The sequence below is a fragment of the Leptidea sinapis genome, chromosome Z (genome assembly GCF_905404315.1).
Source record: "Leptidea sinapis chromosome Z, ilLepSina1.1, whole genome shotgun sequence".
In the NCBI taxonomy this organism is placed as follows: Eukaryota; Metazoa; Arthropoda; class Insecta; order Lepidoptera; family Pieridae; genus Leptidea; species Leptidea sinapis.
This window is the reverse complement of record NC_066312.1, coordinates 35,546,274-35,568,380: the sequence shown is the minus strand read 5'-3', so window position 1 is coordinate 35,568,380 and position 22,107 is coordinate 35,546,274. Positions and strand designations below refer to the sequence as shown.

Here is a 22,107-nt window from a genome sequence, read left to right as displayed (position 1 = left end):
TATTAGTATTATATTACGTGAATGTGAAATAATTTAAGAAAATATTCTCCTGGCCAAAGTACAACATCTTAATGTAGTTGGACCACTGAAAAGGTGACCGAGGTATTACTCCAACTTCAACAAAAGCTGTGACAAAACGGTGGATTTCAAATAATTTGGGGTTACTTATCTGTAAGTTTATTGTTTTAATACTAGTTAAAGAAAAGAACCAATGGCATATAAAGTTCAGTGACTTTTATAAGACGTTTAAAACTATCAGACTACAAAGAATATTTAAATACTTTTTTCCCCCAAAATAACTTTTTAACGTCGATAACACTTTGGTGTTATGATGATCACCGGCCTAATGATGGTAAGCGACTACTTTCAAATTGACGTCAGTAGTGACGTACAGAATACACTAGAATTTAATACTTTACTGTAGCGGGAATTTTTTAAACCAGCCTAATGACATAGGTACACAGTGCCAAGGTACAACAGTGTTCCCCTACCCACTTCGAACGGCCTAGTATACAAATCATCCTACATAGACTATGTAGGTACAGTACTTGCACCGCGTGGCCCAGAGCCAGTAAGTGGAAAATCTTCCCTCCCAGGGTTGATTCACGCAGGTTACGGGATGTCGAGGTGGCATTATTACTAATAGGCAGACAAAATATATTTTATTATTTGATAGCTCGGAAGTGCTAACCCTTACTGCTCTGTGGGCACTCCGTCTCACGTAGTGGTGACCACCGGCATGTGTCTTCTTCACTAGTGTCACCTATTTATCGCAGACGTTTTACTTTCTAGTATGACCGAAGACAGTTTTACTTTACTCCTACCGCTGAATTCCACCATCACTCCACACTCACCATCTAGGTGTCGCCGCGGTCCTCCGTAGGTTTTCAAGGAACTTTCATCTACCAAACAAGGGGGGGCCAGCGCTTCTTCGCAAGGTGTTTCCTAGGTAAATCCTGGACCACAGCCACATTAACCTCGACTGGTGACCCTGCGCTGGTACGCATCTCACTTCCATAAAAAGCGTGTTACATTTACCTAGTGCCCGAAAGAAACACCAAAAATCTGAGACAATAAAAATTTATAGAGAGGTAAAAATACAAGGGATATTTTCCTTCATCCTTCCCTTTTTGTATTGGTTTCTTCGAATTTGAGAACTCCTTGCTTCAAAAAGCAGAAATAAAACACTCAAATAATTATACTTAAATTTATTAATTAATCAAACAATACCATATCAGCCATGCCGTGCAACAAATAAAACGCGATAGTGTACATGCTACCAGCTTCCACCACCGACTACAGCGAGCTGTCCGTCCGCAAGCCGAGCTGCCACGGCAACGGCCGCGTGATAATAATTGCATGTCCAATACAGAACTCAATCAATCAATTAAATAACGGAGACAAACTTGAGTAAAAACGTAACGCGCCCTCGGGTTGCGGATGACAGAGAACACCGAAATACGTATCTGATGATAACTAGATTTAGAAACTTCATAATGCTGCTTACTGAGAAAACACCCCAATTGATTCCTACGTGATTTTATATACGACTTATAATTAAACTATAATATTATGAATATTTCCATTAAAAAAACATCAAAAAATTAGGGAATGCGAGACTGCAAAACGACGCGCCGCGATCCGCGTCCCACAGAAACAAATTGTGCATCGCCCGCTCACTCAGTGTGCTCGCTCTCACGCGCTGTTTAATCCTTAATTCATATTTTATTTCTAAAACATATGGTTCTTAAAATATATAATATCATGCAATATAAAATCTTGTAATCTAAATAAGTTAATTAAGATTTCAATTCAAATCAATTTTTCGCATACCTTATGCATGCTTAAAATTAAGTGGGTGTGAGAGATGATACACAAATCTATGTCAGAAAATAAAAACTGTAAAACATGAATAATGTAAATTAAATAAATAATTATGGTTTTATTATAGCATGCTTATTACCAACATATAATTAAAAGGTATAAATATGTAGTTGACGTAAATAATTGAGGATAGGTACTATTGCTGCCTCAGATAATATAAAAATGAATATAATATTGTGTAGTTATTGAGCTGTTCAGGTAATTAAATAAAACGCATTGCAACTGCAAGTAGAATATCGCATTCTGTGTGGATGACGCAATGTGTGATCTTGGTTTTGTTTAAGGAAATTATTCGCTTGGAATAAAATATGTTGATTTAACTGATAAAATAATTATATTCAGGGCACGCATTACTGTGTATATACTTTGCGCACATTTTTTTGCTATACCAATCATGTAGAGATTTGAATGAGTGATTTAAGCAACACAATTAAGTGTTTATCTCTCACACTTACACTCACAAAACCTTAATCTAGTTCAATCCAGTCATTCACTAAGCCTAACAAGCGAAATATTTGACAACCCTAGAGCACCGTGGACTGTGAAGCAGCCTGTGTTGAGACTTGCGAGAGTTACCAAACATTTAAAATGACATACCTACCTACATATTACAGTACAATAAATAGAATAAAGTGTCGAAATAATCACACCAATCAATTAATTAAGGAATAAATACATTTCGATAAAAAGAAACGTATTTTTAATACCAATAAAATTTTCCAGAGTAGGTCTGATAGACCTATAAAGACCAGACATTTTATAATTATTTTAAATACTACTGCTATTTATTGTACTAAAATATAGGAATGATTCAAGTAATATTAGGCTTAGTAAGTGCATAGGAACTTAATATCTAGTTTAACAAAACTATATTTCATGCAAAAAAAAAAACAAAATTTTTACTTGGGTAACTAACTCCTAAGTAATGACTGAACAGTTGTATTTCATAGATTTATTAAATAACTCACTTTGATAATCATAACAACATTATTGATTATTAAAAATTGCTTATTTCATTATATTTGAATACATCGACAAGCATCAATTTCTCTTTCTCTTGAAGTGTGCCCAATTTGATTAGATAAATACATTTTTATAACTTACGCTTAATTTAATTAACTTTGTTAAAAATATTATAAAAATCTGTAAATTTATATAAAATACAACTGTAGAATTTAGACCACAATGATTGGAATAAAATTCTATTTAATATTTATGAATATTTGAAAATCAATATTATTTCATTGTTTGTCTTTAAATAAAAAAACAGGAGCTGTTACCACAAAAGGCCAATATTGATTAATAAATAGGCCAGGGGCAGATTGTATAATACTACAATTTCAGCCATAACAGCTCATCATCAAATTGTCTTAGAACATCCAAAGCATCAAATATCTCTATGATTGTTAGCATATGTTAGAGAGCAGGTTTAAAGATAATGTGAACATGGATTAAGAGTTAAGTTTTGTTTAAAATATACCCAGGCCACTCTCCTCCTCAGATTGAATGGAGAGATTCAATGATAATTGATTAAACTGATGACATTGCTGGCAAGATCAATCATTAGCATCGGTGAGTTACCCAAGCGGTGCTGCCCACTCACTGCGAGTCGTCATTGGAGAAGTGCAGCAGGTGCGGCGCAGTCCAGGGGTTGTAGTCCGGGCGCGGCGCCTCGCCCTCGGCAGCGGCGCGCTCCTCCGCCGCGCCCCACGCACCGCTCAGGCTCAGCGAGCCCAGGCTCGAGCTGAGCGACTCCACCGCCATCGCCTGGGACCAGCTGGAATCAATAACTCAATGTTGACTATTTATCTATATATCATCTATGACGGAAATCGACCCCAATGATTTAAAAAAAAAATATACACCTGTATTATTGAACCAATGGACTCATCATGGACTCTGTTTCTGATAAAGGTCAATCTTTAGAAAGAAATGTATCACTAGTAGGAAAATAAGTACAATTGAGAAGAAGCATAGTCTGTATGATGTGGTATATAGATTTTAACATATGCATGCAATATATAAATGCAAATTTCATGTTATACACTTTACCATATTGCTCAAATTTAAATAGATAGTATAATAGATCTGTGTATAAATATATCTTGAATTTGCATTGTTTTCCCAGGCATCAAAAACATGTTTCATAAAATTTATAACCATATCTACAATTGATTTTCTTTTGTGAAACCATATTGCTCTTTATGCATAATTTAGTTTATATTAGAATGATGCAATAGTTGGTCCAATAAATTTTTTCAAAAATTTTGCTAATAGAGGGACGTATAGAAATTGGTCGGTAGTTAGATAGTTCCTCTTATAACAAAGATAATTCTGACTCACATTTGGGAACATTAACTTATATCCAAATCCAAAGAGTCTTGAAAAATATTGGCATCTTCAACATTGGAACTAGCTAAGTTATTATGGGTTAAATAATATTTTTATCAGCAGATTTAACATTTAGTCTCTGAATTGATATGACTTTCCAGGAAGCTTTAATTTTAATATCAAAATATCTAATCTTACTACCAAGATAAAGTGCCTTAGACTGGAAACAATTTTTTTTTAAATTTGCATATTTCTTAATATAATTTTGGAAATTGTCATCTATATGTATAAAAATGAATTGCTGTTCGTTAGTCTAGCTAAAACTCGAGAACGGCTGGACGGATTTGGCTAATTTAGGTCTTGAATTATTTGTGGAAGTCCAGAGAAGGTTTAAAAGGTGAATTAAATATGAAAATGCTCGGAATTAAATAAAAACAACAATTTCATTATTACTTTGATGTATCCCCTGTCGCGTCGTTCAGAAATCAAATTGAAAGGATAGTTTAAAATGAATAATTGAGATTTTGTTTGTTTTAGGGAAAATAATGTTAAAATCATTTTGTATTTTGTCAAAGCCTGGTATAAGATATTATGGTCACTATCCAGTGTGTATTTGGATTCCAGTGTTTTCAAATCGAGCAATGTGCTCACTTGTGATAATTATGTCTGTAGGTTACTCTCATTTTCTTATAGCGGTGGTCAATAAAAGGGAATATAGCTAGTTGGCCTGTGTGATCAGACCTTAATTTATGAATAATACATTTTTCTATGCCAGAGTTGTCAATGTTATGAAAAATATTATCAATACAACTGGAGGATGAACTTGTTATTCTAGTGGATTCAATAAAGAGGTTACGCAAATTAAAAGATTGAAGCAAGCTCAAAAACCTTATGCTTAATGAAATATGCATAAGTAAACAGACATTAAAATAGTCACAAACAATAATCAATCTCAAACTGTTTGGGGGCCTGTATACACATCTTATTAGGTATTATATATTGCTCTAGTTCCATACTTGATAAATCTTTCAATAGACAACGCAGCTATGTCATTACAGTCTTTATTCTTTATGTTTTCTCTAATTAAAATCACACCTCTTGAACTAATTTAAAATTTTCAATTAATTAAATTTTTTCAAAACTGTTTAATAATTGAGTACTAAGTATATCCAACGGTGTAAAAATTAACTTACTAAATCTTTGATAAAGAAGCCTTGTATATTTTGATGAACAATTTTGAGTTTATTTATTGGCTTCTTTGTTGTCCGATTTAAAAGTTTAAATCACTGGGAATATAAGCATTGTTAGAAATATTTCTAACTTGTATACCAATTGGTAGTTATTGCGAGAATAACTGGATCATAACGATGATTTGTTATTACATATAAATGCAAATTCAAGTTATACACAGATCTATTATACTGTCTATTTGAGCAATATGGTAAAGTGCATAACATGAATTTGAATTTGTATATTGCATGCATATGTATAAGTCTATGTACCATGTCATCCAGACTATGTTTCTTCACATTTGTACTTCCTACCAGTAATACATTTATTTGCAAAGATTGATCCTTTTCAGCAACAGAGTCCATTGGTCCAATAATACAAGATGTTATTTTTTTGAATAATCATTCGGGTCGATTTCCGCCAAAAGATAACTAAATATGCAGTTATTGGTTTCTTATAAATCGAGGGCATGACTCCTTTCACAACTTTCCTCAAGTCTCGTAGTTTCCAACTTGGCCATCACCACCCTCATCAAGAAACTGATTGATCGATCAGAGCACAGGCGAAACTGCTAAGTCCAGAAACATTAAATTTTGAACATATATTAAGTGATTAAGGTGTGCAAGGATCAATTTTTAAAAACTCAAACCCAAAGGAGTTGCAAACTTTGTATGGAAAAATTGGTTGCCTTGGAAGAAATTTCTATCCCAACCATGGCGTTTTTTGAAGATTCTTCAAAATTTTGCTGGACTTAGTTGTATATTTTCATCTCATTTCTGCAAGCAACTGTTGCACACGATTTAGACTAATGCATGTTGATATCAAAGTATGATATGTTCTCTTTGCCTTCAATTCATTTCGATTAATAGGCTTGCTTGTTTTTCCAAATAAAAAATAATATAATTATATTCTAAGAATGTTTGCCAGAGAGCATACACCACGCGGGACGCTTCGTTGGTGACCATAATATTTGCCTGCCAGCAGTAGAGGGGCGTCAGTGCTCACTAGCAGTCAGGGTAAGCCTCACCCTCGCAATTTAAACCGGATTTTGTGCGAGGCAGTAGGTACTTCTGTAGTTAGATACAGGCAGATAGAAAAGAATAATGTATTCAATATCAAAAATGAGCATCGTTAAAACTGGTAACTCATTGGTACACGTGGCCTCCCTCAATGACTCACTCGGCGGGCGCCAGGGCGCGCGGCCCGGCGGGTGCGGCGGGCGCGCGCTGCGCCTCCTGGATCATGCGCAGCCGGCGCTCCTGCGACCAGCGCTCCAGCGTGTACGAGCTGCTGGGCGGCTCCTCCGGCAGTCGGTACAGCTCAACGCCGCGCTCAGGACTCCACCGTCCCACCTGACACACGCAAATATTTTAATATTTATCAACAACTTGCTCGTTTCAGAATTTCAATTTCACCATCATCATCAGCCAGAAGACGTTCACTGCTGGAAGTTGCCTATTATGAAGTTATTCATGATAATTTGGTCTGTCCCAAATTGTTCAGCTCCAGCGTGAATTGTGACTTGCCGTATGTTTTCATACTAAGCTCAGTAAATCAGCAGAATCCAATAAAATTAGTTCAACATGTCAGTTGGTAAGACGTTTGACCATTGCCTATCCGAGTGTGTTACGCACTAAATGATAAAACGTCGCAATACACCAGCGACTAGCTGCTAGTCCCTTAAATGCGATAGGCTATAACACGGTTTTACTCACAATAAGGTCACAACAGTCAGCAGTTGTGTAACATTACTCATATTAAATAAAGTTAATAATGTCGTACAAAAGTTATAATAATAATGTCGTGCAAAATTTATAATAATTGAATATTCATAATATTATGTTCAGTTGTAAAGTTAAATTCTTAATTGAGGTGTGCTGTAAATAATAATGCATTAAGCCAGTGAGGAAAAAAAGGGAAAGATTGGCTAGTTATTAGTTATTTATGCAACTGTTGTGTAATAAGGTAATCACACATGTGATAATATTATCACATTTCGGCTTCGCCTCGTGTGATAAATCCACATTCGTGTTTTAATACCTAATTATCAACAGTTGCATAGAAGACTTTATCTACACCCAGAATATGAATCCTCGAAAAGATTGTGAAACAGCTTACTGCTAACATTAAAACACCAGTTTAGTAATTTATTTATTTATCTAATATCATCCATTCAAATTCAAATATTTTTATTCAAAATCACCCATTGAACGTCAAAATCTACCACCCATTCAAAAGAGACTGCCTCAGTCCTGAGAATGGGCGCAAGAAACTCAGCGGGCTTTTTTTTTAATATAAAATATGGATTACAATGTAATATCGTACAATAAACATTTATAATTAAAGAGCCTGAGGGAGTTCGCTTTATTACCAGTCCGTGGTGTCATTAAGAAAATCGTTTATGCTATAAGAACCTTTCCCACACAAACGTTTTCTAACAATTCTTTTAAATTTCGTAACACATTTGTTTTGTACATTTTCTGGGATCATATTGTAGAAGCATATACATCGCCCAACAAAAGACTTACTAACTCGACCCAACCAAGTAGTAGGCATAACAAGTTTATGTTTGTTCCTCGTGTTAACATTATGAATGTCACAGTTTCTAGAAAATTCCTCAATGTGCTTATGAACATACAAAACATTATGAAAAATGTATTGAGAAGCAACAGTCAAAATGTTTATTTCTTTAAATTTTTCTCTTAATGATTCTTTACGACCTAGGTTATAAATCGCGCGAATAGCCCTCTTCTTCAGCACAAAGATAGTATTAATATCGGCCGCACTGCCCCATAACAATATACCATAGGACATAATACTATGAAAATAACTAAAGTATACTAATCTCGCCGTATCTATGTCAGTTAACCGTCTAATTTTCTTAACCGCATATGCTGCAGGACTAAGCCTATTCGCAAATCCTTTAATATGGGGGCCCCACTGCAATTTGGAATGAAGAGTAATGCCAAGAAATACAGCAGATTCCACTGGTTTTACCAGTTCTCCATTTAATAAAATATTCGCATCTACATTTTTGACATTTGGCGCGGTGAATTTAATATATTTGGTTTTATGATGATTTAACAATAAGTTATTGGCGCTAAACCAGTACACTATGTCAGATAGAGCATTGTTTACGTCGTCATATAAAACTTGGCTTCGTTTTACTTTGAATATAAGTGAAGTGTCATCCGCAAACAATACCACCTTGTGTTTATTGTCTACAAGGTTAGGTAGATCATTTATATAAATTAGGAAGAGGAAGGGTCCAAGAATAGATCCTTGTGGTACCCCCATACCGAGAGGAGTCCCAGGAGATCTCCTGCCATTCACCTCGACCCTCTGAATCCTATTATTTAAATATGAGATCAGAAGATCGAGTGCAGATCCTCTTATACCATAGTGGCATAGCTTCCTGACCAGCGTTGAATGTTGAACACAATCAAAAGCCTTTTTTGCTTAAAATAATTTTTTCTAAAATTTTACTATGGGTCGGCAACACCGAAACAGGGCGATAGTTATTCGGGTCAGAAGTGAGAAGGTTACTGATTATATACAAATAAACTAAGTATTAATGAAACTATTATTTATTTTAGTAGTAATTTACATTTTGTATAGTTCAATAATTAAAATTCACTCGAATATAATGTTCTTTTGCAGTGTTTAAAATGAATCGCTCAAACAGTAAAAATATCGAAGAAAAATGGCGGGGATTCAAATAACCTACTTTTTTTTACGGCGCACGACGTTCTGGTTGTGTGGAAGGCGAGTAAACTAAAATGTTATTTTTTTTTAATTCATAGAGATACCACGCATCGAGCAATAAGAATGTTGTGTGGCTGTCTGTTGAAACTCTTTGGGCATGAAGGGATCTAAAAAAAACAAAGGAGTGTTATGAAATTCAGTACAACATTACAACACTCGTTTGGATGATGCAATGGTTATTAGAACATTGGGTGTTTTAATGTTGGCAATAAGCACACTTTTTCAGAATCTTTAATAGAGGATTTAAAGCATGTGTGTAGATAAAAAAAAATTGTTTACCTCACGATACTGGCGCAGCAGGTGCGACGACTGCGGCAGCGACCAGTCGACGGCGGGGCGCGCGCCGCAGCCCCAGGCCGCCGCTGCCGCCGCCACCAGCGCCTTGCGTGCCATTGCGGCGCCGCGGTGCGAGCGGTACTCCACGATTGCCGCGCAGCCTCCGCTCGAGCGCCGCACACGCACCTCCTGCACTTCCTCCGTGAGCGCGTACAGCAGCCGGACGATCTCCGCCGATGACGTACTCGCGGGAATACGTGAAATGAAGATGCGACAGTTGTTGATGGAAGGGCACACGCCTGCAAGCAAATCAACAGATATCGCTTTAACAAGACGAACTTTACGACCCAAGTTCAAATTATTTATATTCGTTATCATCTGAAATACAAGTCTCTCAATCTAGACTTCTCGACCTACTAATCGTTAAATTTGAGGAGGCACTTTCTTTTGGATCTCTTTGTTTGGGGCATGTAAACGAATAAACAATGACTTTCGGTGATCACATATTTTCGCTAAAGTACTACACATTGAATTATTAAATATCACAGATAGGATATTATTAAAACAAGCAGTGTTACCGAGCTGCCATGACGGGCGTATCATGTAGTTGTTGAATATGCGGATGGCGTTGCCAGCCTCCGCCTCGGTGGTGTACATCGCGAACGCGTACCTGTAACAGCGCTGTCGTCAGTCGTGTCTTTACTGCCACTAATACAGAAATCTACCAGCTGGTAACCCAATTCTGAACGCATAAATAATTAAGTAGTATGTTATAAATTCAACCAAAAAAGGTAAGACCATTAAGTAGTAGGTTATAAATTCAACCAAAAAAGGTAAGACCATAATATTGTAAGGATACTTTAATCATGACAATTGTATAGTAACTAGCGCCGCCGGCAAAAAATACCTATACTCGTTTTTTTTATGTGATACCTATATAATTATGTACCAAACATACGTATAATTTAACATACATCTGTCCCTCGTTAAACGTAAAGAAAAAGCCGTTTATGCCGCAAAAAATCGTCAATCTAGTCACTCAACTATGGTATTTGGCAAGTACGTAATATCGTCTCTTGCTACAAGTATAGCAAGAAGGCTGAAAACTATAAATTTGTAATTAAATCATAAAAAATAGGGTCTTTACGCAAGGTAATAAATTATATATAATATTAATTATAAATTTAAGCAGAATTGTCAAATTCTAAGTAGATGTATTTGGTGAGCATTGCATAATATGTGTATTAAGATTATTTTTCGTTGTTTGGTTGAGTTCTCATAACAGACTTCGTCATGCTCGCTTAAATGCCACTGCTTGTGGCTGCGACATGGGACGGATCGTCCCCTTCCCTAAATGTCATGCTCGTGAACAGGCGCTGCTTATGATGGTAGACAGCAGATTATCGCAGAATACCTTTATTTATTTACGGTGTGTATGGATGATGCAGCTACTGTACTCAATAACTTTTGTTTTGTACTAATTTACATTTAGTTTTTGAAGTAAAACTTCTTTGGGCGCATGAGGGTAAATTTTTTACAAATGAAACGGAATAGAGTGTCACGGAAATTTGAGACTTTAGTTCAAGAAGAGGAGGTTTTTGTTCAAGGGAGAGAGCGATTGACACCGATTGAGGAAGGGTATTTCTTACTCTCGGGCTTCCCTACTAGCCTTGTATAGTGCAGGTTTAGCGCGCGGCCGCTAGTAAGTAGAACATCTTCCAAACTTACCTTGTATCGTGCAGGTTTTTTTTGTAATCCAAGATGGCCGCCGCGCAAAATTATGTTTCAACATTATGGATATCGTATCCGAGGTTCTCGGGGGTGCAGAGAACGAATTTGGGATCATTTTTTAAATCTAAGATAGCCGCCGTGTAAACTTATGATATCAACAATATGGATATCGAATCCGAGGTTCTGGAGTGTGCAGAGAACGAATTTGGGATAATTTTTTAAATTCAGTGTCTAATGTCATAGTGTCACGAAAATGTGGGACGCATTTTATCCAAGAGGGAGAGGGTGATTGAGATCGATTCTGATAGAGCGAGAAAGGGCGAACGTAGCATGAAACACATGTCACCGCTAGTAAGTAGAACAACTTCGCTACTAGCGTTGTATTATGCAGGTTTAGCGCGTGGCCGCGAGTAAGTAAAACATCTTCCCTACAAGAGTTATATCATACAGGTTCAGCGCGGGGCCGCGAAATCGTAGAATATCTTCCCCACTAGCTTTGTATCGTGCAGGTTTAGCGCGCAGATGCGAAAAAGTTGAACATCTTCCCTACTAGCGTTGTATCGTGCAGGTTTAGCACGCGGCCGCGAAAAAGTAGAACGTCTTCCCTACTAACGTTGTATCGTGCAGGTTTAGCGCGTGGCCGCGAGTAAGTAGAACATTTAATAATTTCTAATATTGACAAAAAACATTTGGTTTAGAGAACAGATTAGGATAAATGATGACGAGATTTAAAAATTAGATTTCCAAAGAAGTTTCACTTCTGACATGTGTTCTTTGTACGCACGTAATTTTTTTGACTTAGAGCGCTATCGCACTATCCCCGATCAAAAGAACTATTTCTATGGTAGTTAACGCACTACATCCGGTTTCCGTCATCTTTCCGTCAACAGTTAATGTCCGTTCCGGAGAAGATTTTTGATGGACCGAAGTAGACATAGTATTATTTGTATAAACGCTCCCGCTCTGCGTCTGATCCGAATCCGAATTAAAAGGATGTGTAGTGTTGATCTAACTTCATAAGTAGGTACTTATAATAAGTAAACAATAATAAAAAGGTACACATTGTCTCAATTTTGTGTCTTATCGCAAAATATTATCTTTTATGTGATGTAAAATAAAATCGAAAGTGGACACACTCATTCGGTAGTAGGTATTGACGTAACTGCGTGCTGATTGTAAAAATCGGTTCACCAAGAGAGTGCACCCAGAATTATTTATCTGCGCATTCGTATACATACAATAGCATTGCCAAGTTGACGCCGATTGAAAGGATTTATGATCAACGATTTGAATGCTCAGGTGTGGCTTCGCGTAAAATGCCGTATGCCAAAAAGTGGCCACTGAATTGCATGAAATTGGATCAAAGATCGGATTAGTGCGTAAGAAATACAAAACAAAAAAACAATAACAAAATTATCTAAATTTATGTATGGACTCAGAGAACTAAAAAGAACTACCGACATACAAATCGCACTAGCCGCGTATTATGCTTATGGCTACTCATTTTTGAGGTACAGTGTTATTCTCTGGGGAAACAGCACAAATGCCCAGGAGCTGTTTATACTACAAAAAAATATATATAAATATATATCTTCGAAATATGCAAATGTGACAAGGAAGAGTATTTCTTACTCTCGGGCTTCCCTACTAGCCTTGTATAGTGCAGGGCTAGCGCGCGGCCGCTAGTAAGTAGAACATCTTCCCTATTACCTTGTATCGTGCAGGTTTTTTTTGTAATCCAAGATGGCCGCCGCGCAAAATTATTTTTCAACATTATGGATATCGTATCCGAGGTTCTCGGGCGTGCAGAGAACGAATTTGGGATCATTTTTGAAATCCAAGATGGCAAGGGAATTTACACAATTAAACAATAAAAGAAAATAAACTTCGTCGATTTCCCGAAATATATATTAGTAAATTAAACCTCCCGCAATCAAATTTAGTACTACATACCTCGAGTCCTTACGTAATGTCTATAAAAATATATAATAATCTGCCAGACAAAATTCGAAGCATAGATAACGAAAATGAATCTATCAACATACTAAAAACTTTTTATTAGATAAGTGCTACGATGCCAATAATGATTTTCTAAACGACTCAAACGAAAATAAATAAAAATATGAGTCTTCCTACTACGGTCTGCTCTTCAGACCAAATCGCGACACCCAAACTGGGTATCCATAATATACTATACTATGCACAATCGTTTACTCCAAATGTTATATTTAGGGAATGTATTTATGGAATTGCAATAAATTGAAATTGAACTAGAAAATTTAAATTGAAGCAATATTCGAATTCGGTCCGAGATTTCTAGACCTGTATTTTCACGGGTACGGATCGGACTCTGATCGGACGTAGTGCGAAAGCGCTCGTGTAAGGCATTGACTATTTGACGTTTGAGTATGTTTGTTGCATCACTTTACATATTATATTGTAATTAAAATGATTTGTAAAGCTATGATAATGTAAATATTGATTTAAAAGAGTGGCAATGAGTTTCTTGCTACTTCTTCTCATTAGCTCAACCCTTTACGAAGTAGCGGTAGATTCAAAAAGAAAAAAGTTATTTTTTAACTAAAAATTTAATTTAATACACCTCTTATGCAAACCTTTACGTTTAGTATTAATAAAATACTATTATTTGTATGTGCTACATATATAGCTTTGAAGTCGGTGCCAAGCCAAATGTAAATAGTAAGTACCTACACTAGCCACGCGTGACTTTGAGCGGGATAGCTTCGTCTAGAACAAAACAACCCAAGCGGATAGACACGCGTGGCCAGACAACCTAAATAATTACAGTAAGTAAGCTGTTTATAATATTAAGTTTTATTTTGTTTAGGGCTTGGCACTTGCTTAAAACCTATCAATAGGTAGCACTTATAAATAATAGTGATTTATTAATATTAAAGGTAAAGGTTTGTATAAGAGGTGTATAAATTAAATTTTAAGTTATTTGATACTTTTCTGTTTTTGAAGTCGGTTTTTTTAAACGTAAGTTTTTTTTTTTTTCATTCATAAGTGTCATTTCCGTGACCTGCATTGTGATTTTGATTTGATTTGTACGGCGCGGTTCAAACATTTAATTTGAGTTAACCGTGTCAAGGTTCGAATGAAAGGGCTTCATTTGCACAAAGCTTAAATAGAATTTAATTGTTTTTATGATGCAGATAGTTTTTGATTGACATTAATATGTACAGAATCCTCGGTGAGCGAGTAGGACATCTCAAAATTTATTCAATTAGTTACTGTGCGATCAAAAGGAATACGACAGCTAGTATGTTATAGGTAATCAGTACTATATTGTGTGTAACGAGTTCTTGTTGCTCAGGAAGAAGTTTCTGAAACATGTATTAAATTATTTCTCAATCAGTTCTCCGAACCGTTGCCACGCCATAAAACTATACATAAACTAATAATTATAATTTTGTATAATATAAAAATATGTTAAGACGTAGTTAACCCTCGGTTCCAGCCAGAGAAGTTGATCATGAGTCTGAACTCGAACAGCTCGCCAGCCTGCCGGAAGAGCGGCACCAACGTGTCCTCGAAGCAGTCATGCGGGATTCGTCCGATGAACACCTGTGTATACATAAATAATTGATAACAATTAACTGGTCTATATATAATAGAGGCAGTTAAAGCAAATAAAGCTTTCTCGCTTACGTCAAGGAAGCTTCGATTTCAGGAAAAAGCCCACATGACTATGTTGAACCAGTACAGAAATACGGGGATTTTGGGGAGAATTGTAACTTATAGATGCAACGCCCTAGAAGCTTCCCCCTACAAAAAGGGATAGCAGTTGTTTGGTGGTGACCATGGTATAGCCTCACGTTGTTATATTCGCGCTATTTGTAACCTAGATCCTAAAAAGCGTATTTTTTTACCACATGATCCCAGAAAATTCAAAATAATTGTTATAATACGTTTGTGTGATACACACTTCACTATATAAAATGACTTACTTAATAATACCACAGATTGGAAATGGAGCGACCTGGTTCAGGCTATAAAACAATTTATCAATTCAGTTGTTGATGATACGATTTATGACGTATATCTACTTACCAAGTTTCAACAGAATAGTTTTGCTTATAGTTTGGGAAGAAAGTGGCTGTAACATACGATCGGACAGACAGACATTACGAATCTATATGGGTTCCGTTATTTGCCATTTAGCTACGGAACCCTAACATGAAGCTAGTTTTTTGCATCCTATTTTGAATAAAAATATTTGAATTTGAATATAGCTTGCTTAGATTCGGTCAAGCAATAACAGTAGATGTCTATTGTTCTAAACTTCAAATAATTATGGCGAATTTTTAACACTACAACCCAAAAAACGAAATTCGCTTCCTCCTTACTTGACAACCTGGCTCCTGTTTGGGGTCAAAATCCCCAGAAATTCCTCAGCAGAGGCATAAAATAACCTTCCCGTGAGATGGCAAAAATGTTATAGATGACTAGGGTAAATACTCCGTTGAAATAAATATATTTTGCCTTAAATAAAAGGTTTCAAGAAAGTAGTACAAACCAATAACTACAAGATATTAATAGATAACAAGCCCCCCATTTAACAGTATTGAACCATTTTTGAACCTTGATGAAAAAAGTGAATTTCTCTTAACGATGCTCGCTATGGCGCGTATAGAAGATTAATAAAATCTTACGAAATATACAGGGTGTCCCAAAACTCAACGATAACCTGGTACCGGGCGAGAGGCCAAGGTATACCAGTTATGAAAAAAATAAGAAAAAAAATCTATGTCACTTAGTCAAGCGATGACAGACATTTTTCGAAAATGTTAAAAATTTGACACCCTTTGTCGCATTTTTAGGTACTGTGATCGCAATTTTCACAATTTTACAGTGATTTTTTTAATAATGTTATCTCAAATAACAGTGCTATTAATGGTAACCACAAATGAAAGTAATAATCATTGTTAACTAAGTAAAATAAATTAAATTTTGACGAGTTATTGTTTATAAAATTTATGTCAGTCAACTTTGACACTCTACGTTGGAAAAAAAATGTACTACACTACCTATGGCAAGTTTTTTTAAAAGATGGCCCATTTAGTCTAGATTTCAAAATAGTACAATACTTGCCACTTTTCTTGCCAATAAAATTGCTATTTCGTATTTTTTGCGAAAGGAACTCATGGAAAATTTAATCAAAATAAAACGGTAAATTATCGTAACACTTTATTATCCTCCTAAAATTAAAGCAGATGCTCAAATTGTTTCCCTCCAGCACGAATACAAGCTCTGCATCGCCTCACAAATGACCTGTTCACCAGTCTTGCAAATCTCCTCGCATTGATTTCTTCTGATGCTGTATCAATTTTTTGGCGCAATTCTGTTACATTTTGAATTGGTTTTGAGTAGACCTTTTCTTTTATGCATCCCCAGTAAAAAAAATCTACTGGATTCAGGTCTGGGGACCGAGGGGGCCATGAAATTGGTCCAAGGCGTCCGATCCATTTACCGGGATATAATTCGTTTAAATATTCTCTTACAGGCCGGGCATAATGTGCTGGGCAGCCATCTTGTTGATACCACATTTCTCTGTAGATGTTGAGTGGTACATCTGTCGGCAAATCATTTTGAAGAAAATGCAAGTAGGTGGCGCCATCTAAATTTTCAGTGAATTCAAATGGTCCAATTATTTGACCATTTAATATTCCTGTCCACATGTTGACTTTAAATTGGTATTGGGATCGATCCTCACGCATCAAATGCGGGTTTTCCGTATGCCAACTATGAAGGTTATGTAAGTTTAAATAACCATCTCTTTTAAATGTCGATTCGTCAGTCCACAAAACTTTATTTAGAAAATCCGGATCTTCACGAATTTTCGCTAACATGGTTCTGCAGAAATCAACTCTGGGTGCATGATCACGTGGTAACAAGCTCTGCACACGTTGTACATGGAAAGGATGAAAATCGTATCGTTTTAAAATTCGATGTGCGGTAGTCTTCGCCACACCCGTTGCAATTTCAATCGCACGTACTGAGGTACTGGGGTCATTTTCAACTTCATTCAAAACTTCAGCGTCGTAGTTTCCTTGAGGTCTCCCACCAGATGTACGAGCACTGGGTAATCGTCCTTCCGAGGGATCCCTACGCATAGGATACGAAAAAGCAGTTTTATTGGCAAGAAAAGTGGCAAGTGTTGTACTATTTTGAAATCTAGACTAAATGGGCCATCTTTTAAAAAACTTGCCATAGGTAGTGTAGTACATTTTTTTTCCAACGTAGAGTGTCAAAGTTGACTGACATAAATTTTATAAACCATAACTCGTCAAAATTTAATTTATTTTACTTAGTTAACAATGAATATTACTTTCATTTGTGGTTACCATTAATAGCACTGTTATTTGAGATAACATTTTTAAAAAAAACTCTGTAAAATTGTGAAAATTGCGATCACAGTACCTAAAAATGCGACAAAGGGTGTAAAATTTTTAACATTTTCGAAAAATGGCTATCATCGCTTGACTAAGTGACATAGATTTTTTTTCTTATTTTTTTCATAACTGGTATACCTTGGCCTCTCGCCCGGTACCAGGTAATCGTTGAGTATTGGGACACCCTGTATATTTCAAACACATTGTTGTATTTAATATTGATTTCAAACACAGAGCATGCGCGATATTGGCGACTTAATTCGCGGAACAGTGCGAGACAAAGGAACAACAAAGTATTATTTCGTTTACGGAGGTAATTGTTAGATACATAATATAATCGTAACCTGTGGTCTCGGAACCTACTGTTGTTTCAGTATTTCTACCGATATAGCCTCATTCCTACCGAAATGCAACTATCTCTATTATTGTTACGAGGAAGTCGGGGAATCCCTCATTAGAAAGTATGGATAAGTACCTAGTTTATTATAGCACCAGTGGGAGGCTCCTATGCACAGGAACCCGGCAAGATTATGGGTACCACGACGGCGCCTATTTCTCCCGTGAAGCAGTAATGTGTAAACATTACTGTATTTGGGTCTGAAGGGCCCCAAAGCTAGTGAAATTACTGGGCAAATGAGACATCTTATGTCTCAAGGTCGCGAGCGCAATTGCAGTGCCGCTCAGAATTTTTGGGTTTTTCAAGAATCCTGAGCAGCACTGCATTGTAAAGGGTAGGTCGTATCAATTACCATCAGCTGAACGTCCTGCTCGTCCAGTCCCTTATTTTCATAACAAAACAAAAGGAAAATGTTTAATATATTTCGGGGAATCTTTAGGGAATTTCTGCAACTCGATGGTATAAGGGGTTTCCCGCTCGGGAGTTCATTTATCTCTTGTAACAACAGAGGAATCACAAAAGGAACAGAATGCAAACTACTTAGTCCATCGGATGTCATCCGCGCGCCTAAATGCTAGCGAATCAGTCGCGACTCGCGAGAGGTCTTTTGGCGTGAAAACATTAGTTCGTGTAGATGATTGCACCAAATTTGTCCTAACTTCAAAAAGTGGACCTTGCTTTAGCAGTAAGTAATTTGTTTCAATAAATTAACACTTCAGTTTAGTTTCAGGTTGAAATAAACATTTATCTTAGTGCAGATAGCTATATAAATTCATTATTATAAAGGAAGAAACCACTGAGCCTAGCTACTAATTCAAATTAAATGATAATACTTGCCTATGAATGCCAGCCTAGCGAAACTAACAAAAACGCGTTTTACTAGATTGTATGAAACGTGCAGTCATTGATAGATGATTAATCTTGTAAAAAAACGGATATAGCCGAAATTCACGCACCCAGACCGCGGATTGAATCACGCATACACAATCTAAGATCGATAAAGGTCATATGAATATTTAGATCACATCTCCAGTCTACATAGTGACATCAAGCAAGATCACTGATGGGACGCTGGATTACATCCATATAGAAAAAGCCATAGAATAACGCTCAGAGCGATATTTTCATTCATAGTACCTGTCATTAAAGAAGTAACATTATAATTAATTTCATAGCATTCGCCAACACGCACACAGGCAACCAAATAATGTTGCAAGTGAAAAGACATTTCCCTAAACCAGTAAATCGTAAGAAATACTAGATTATATGTAATAAAGAAAGAAGAAATAAAATATAAATTAAGAATTTAATAAAAACATCATGTATTTAATTATTGTTGCAACAAATTTTGAAGTGTAACGAAGTCCTTTAGAATTGTTTTTGATGGCTCTGGCGAGAAATTCTTTTGGGGCTATACGTATGCGTGGTGGTTATAATGACATCCCTACTGCCAAACAACTTGTAGGCATATTTCGGAAATTGTTGTGCCACATGAAAATTAAATAGTTGAAATCATAAATTTTCCTGAAAATCACTTTTTGTGCAACAAAAAAAGGTTTTCATACCGAACCTATCAACAATATTTAATTCGTAAGTATTGAACGAATGTGATTGTAGGTGTAGTGGTCGACCCCGGAATCTTCCTGTTTCTTCTTGAGAGAACTAAATCTACTACTGCTAGAACAGCAGCCACGTATTCTTTATCGGAACTCATTTTTAAAAACAAAAATAGATGCAGCTAGCTTACCGTATTTTATATATCTTCGGAGAGCCCTATAGCCCTAACGGAAAACACGAAAGTAATAACAATTCTCAATCGCGGATATTAAAAGTACAATTAGCGTTGCGCTTGGCCTTTATAAATAATTAAAAATAATTATTTATGCCGTGGTTTCAGGTTTTTAGTATACTTGATGGGTACTACCTATCTACTACCTAAGTACCTACCGCATAGTACAACTAGATGTTAGTAACGACTAACTTTGTCTACCTAATCATTTATGTCGGTCAGCATTTAATTTGAAATTGTGACGTGGCGACCGGCTTCCGCCGGTAATATGGCGGCGATTTTCGCTTCACTCTGAACACGGTATTCCCGTCAAACAAATACGAAATGAAACGATAAAATTAACAAATTGTATAAAACAGCTTCATTGACAATATTCGAAGAAAACTACTAGATACTTTATCTGAGAACCTAAATATATAAGGTGAACGGGACTACCTATAAAACATAGACCTTCCATTACCATAGAGGTGGCAGCAATCACAGTAGCTACTATTTACTACTATCCTAATAATTCGAAGTGTTACCTACATAATGAGATTGATAGATCTCAGTATGAGATAGGTACATGCGTAATTATAATTTCTCACACAGTAAAAGCTGGACTGTTCTGAATCTATTCCATCTACCAGACACGTATATATTTCAAGATCATAGGATCCTAAAATAATGGTACCCATTCAAACATACATGAAAAATATTCTTATGAGAATACTTACTTCACAGTTTCTTGATGGTTCCGGACCATTCCATGCATGAGGAGCTTTCCTGTATATTCTCTGACCATTAATTTGAGTTAATGTGTAAGACGTATTGTTTTCAGTCAATGATAATAATCTAGTCGATAATTCATACTGATTTACTTCACTAGAGTAATGCTTAACAGAAGGCATTTTACTTGAAAGGATAATTAATTTAATTAATCTTAAAATAAATAATGAATAACGATTAACGTGCTCTCCGTTTGAGCTAAAAAGAAAAAATGCGGTCTATTCTAAAATGGCGCTAGACATATTTTGTAAAAGGTGAACAAAATGGTGGAATCAATTTTGTGATGACCTTGAAGTGTTTCTAAAAAACATTACATATATTATTATAAAGATGTTTTGTCAATAAGAAAAAATTAACCTTATTTTTATCATTGGTATTATATTCATAAATGTAAATAAAAACATTTCCTAGGAAATTATTAACTATTTTGAGATATTTACTGACTCGGACATCGTCGATATATTTTTCAAAAACATTATTTTTGCAAGTCAGACAGAATTTTTTGGAAATCATGAAATAAAAAAATATCTTATAGAACCTACGATACTATAATATTGTAGGTGTGTAATATAATATTTTAGTTTCACAAAAACTTATTAAACTATAATAATTTTATTTTTCACATTCAATCAGATTTAAAATACCTTCCTATCAAATAATTATACCGGAAAAGGAAGTTAAACAAGTTTCTATTTTCTATACATTTAAATTTTTAAAATAGCTCAATGGTCCCAACTCTCAACAATCTTTGTTTGGTATTACTTCCACAGATTATGTATTACAGCAATATAATATTAAAAATTATATAATACATTCAATAGGAATTCGAATTATAAAGAATATTTAATAATAGGAAATTAAAATGACCATACATTATTTTATTAGAGACATCAAAAAATAACAAAATAATATTTTATAGTTTCATACTTACTATTGTTTTAAATCTTGTGAAATCTTATATACATTGGAATTTTGAAATAACGACGACGTTCAGCGACGACGACAAAATGATTTTCCTTTCCAAGTCTATAGGTCTTTTAGTTCTTTAAAAATCAGAGTTATTTAATAAATGGTTTTCTTCTGATTTTAAAAAGACATATTATATATTTATACTTACATAAATAGGTATTATTCTTACATATATTGGCAATGAGTTTCTTGCTACTTCTTCTCATTAGCTCAACCCTTTACGAAGTAGCGGTAAATTCAATAAGAAACATTTTTTTTTGACATTCATAAGTGTCATTTCCGTGACCTACATGAAGAAATAATGTTATGATTTTGAATTTGATAGATTTACAAAATCTTAATTTTGGGCTATTGATTCGTCTGAGTTATGGTATTTTTTTTGCAGGCCAGTTAGCTTAAGAAACTGCGGTATCACATGAACCCTAAGGCCCGGTTTCCACCTAAGCGGAGAGGAGAGGAGACGAGAGGAGATTCGGAGGAGCGAAGCGGTCAGGTTATTTCCACCAAAGCGGAGAGATGTGAGCTCTTTATAGCGGAGATGTGAGCTGTGA

At 35.6% G+C, this 22,107-nt stretch overlaps 1 protein-coding gene across 1 annotated transcript; it reads right to left on the bottom strand.

The window, feature by feature from the left end:
- Window positions 1-1,193: 1,193 nt before the first annotated feature.
- LOC126978592 (probable RNA-binding protein 46) lies at window positions 1,194-20,774 on the bottom strand. Its single transcript, XM_050827552.1, has 6 exons — window positions 20,536-20,774; window positions 14,687-14,805; window positions 10,065-10,156; window positions 9,490-9,785; window positions 6,625-6,797; window positions 1,194-3,661 (listed from the first exon to the last, which is right to left on the bottom strand). Exons 1-6 carry the CDS (start codon window positions 20,707-20,709, stop codon window positions 3,484-3,486), a joined length of 1,032 nt encoding a protein of 343 aa, XP_050683509.1. The 5' UTR covers window positions 20,710-20,774; the 3' UTR covers window positions 1,194-3,483.
- Between the last annotated feature and the right edge of the window lie 1,333 nt (window positions 20,775-22,107).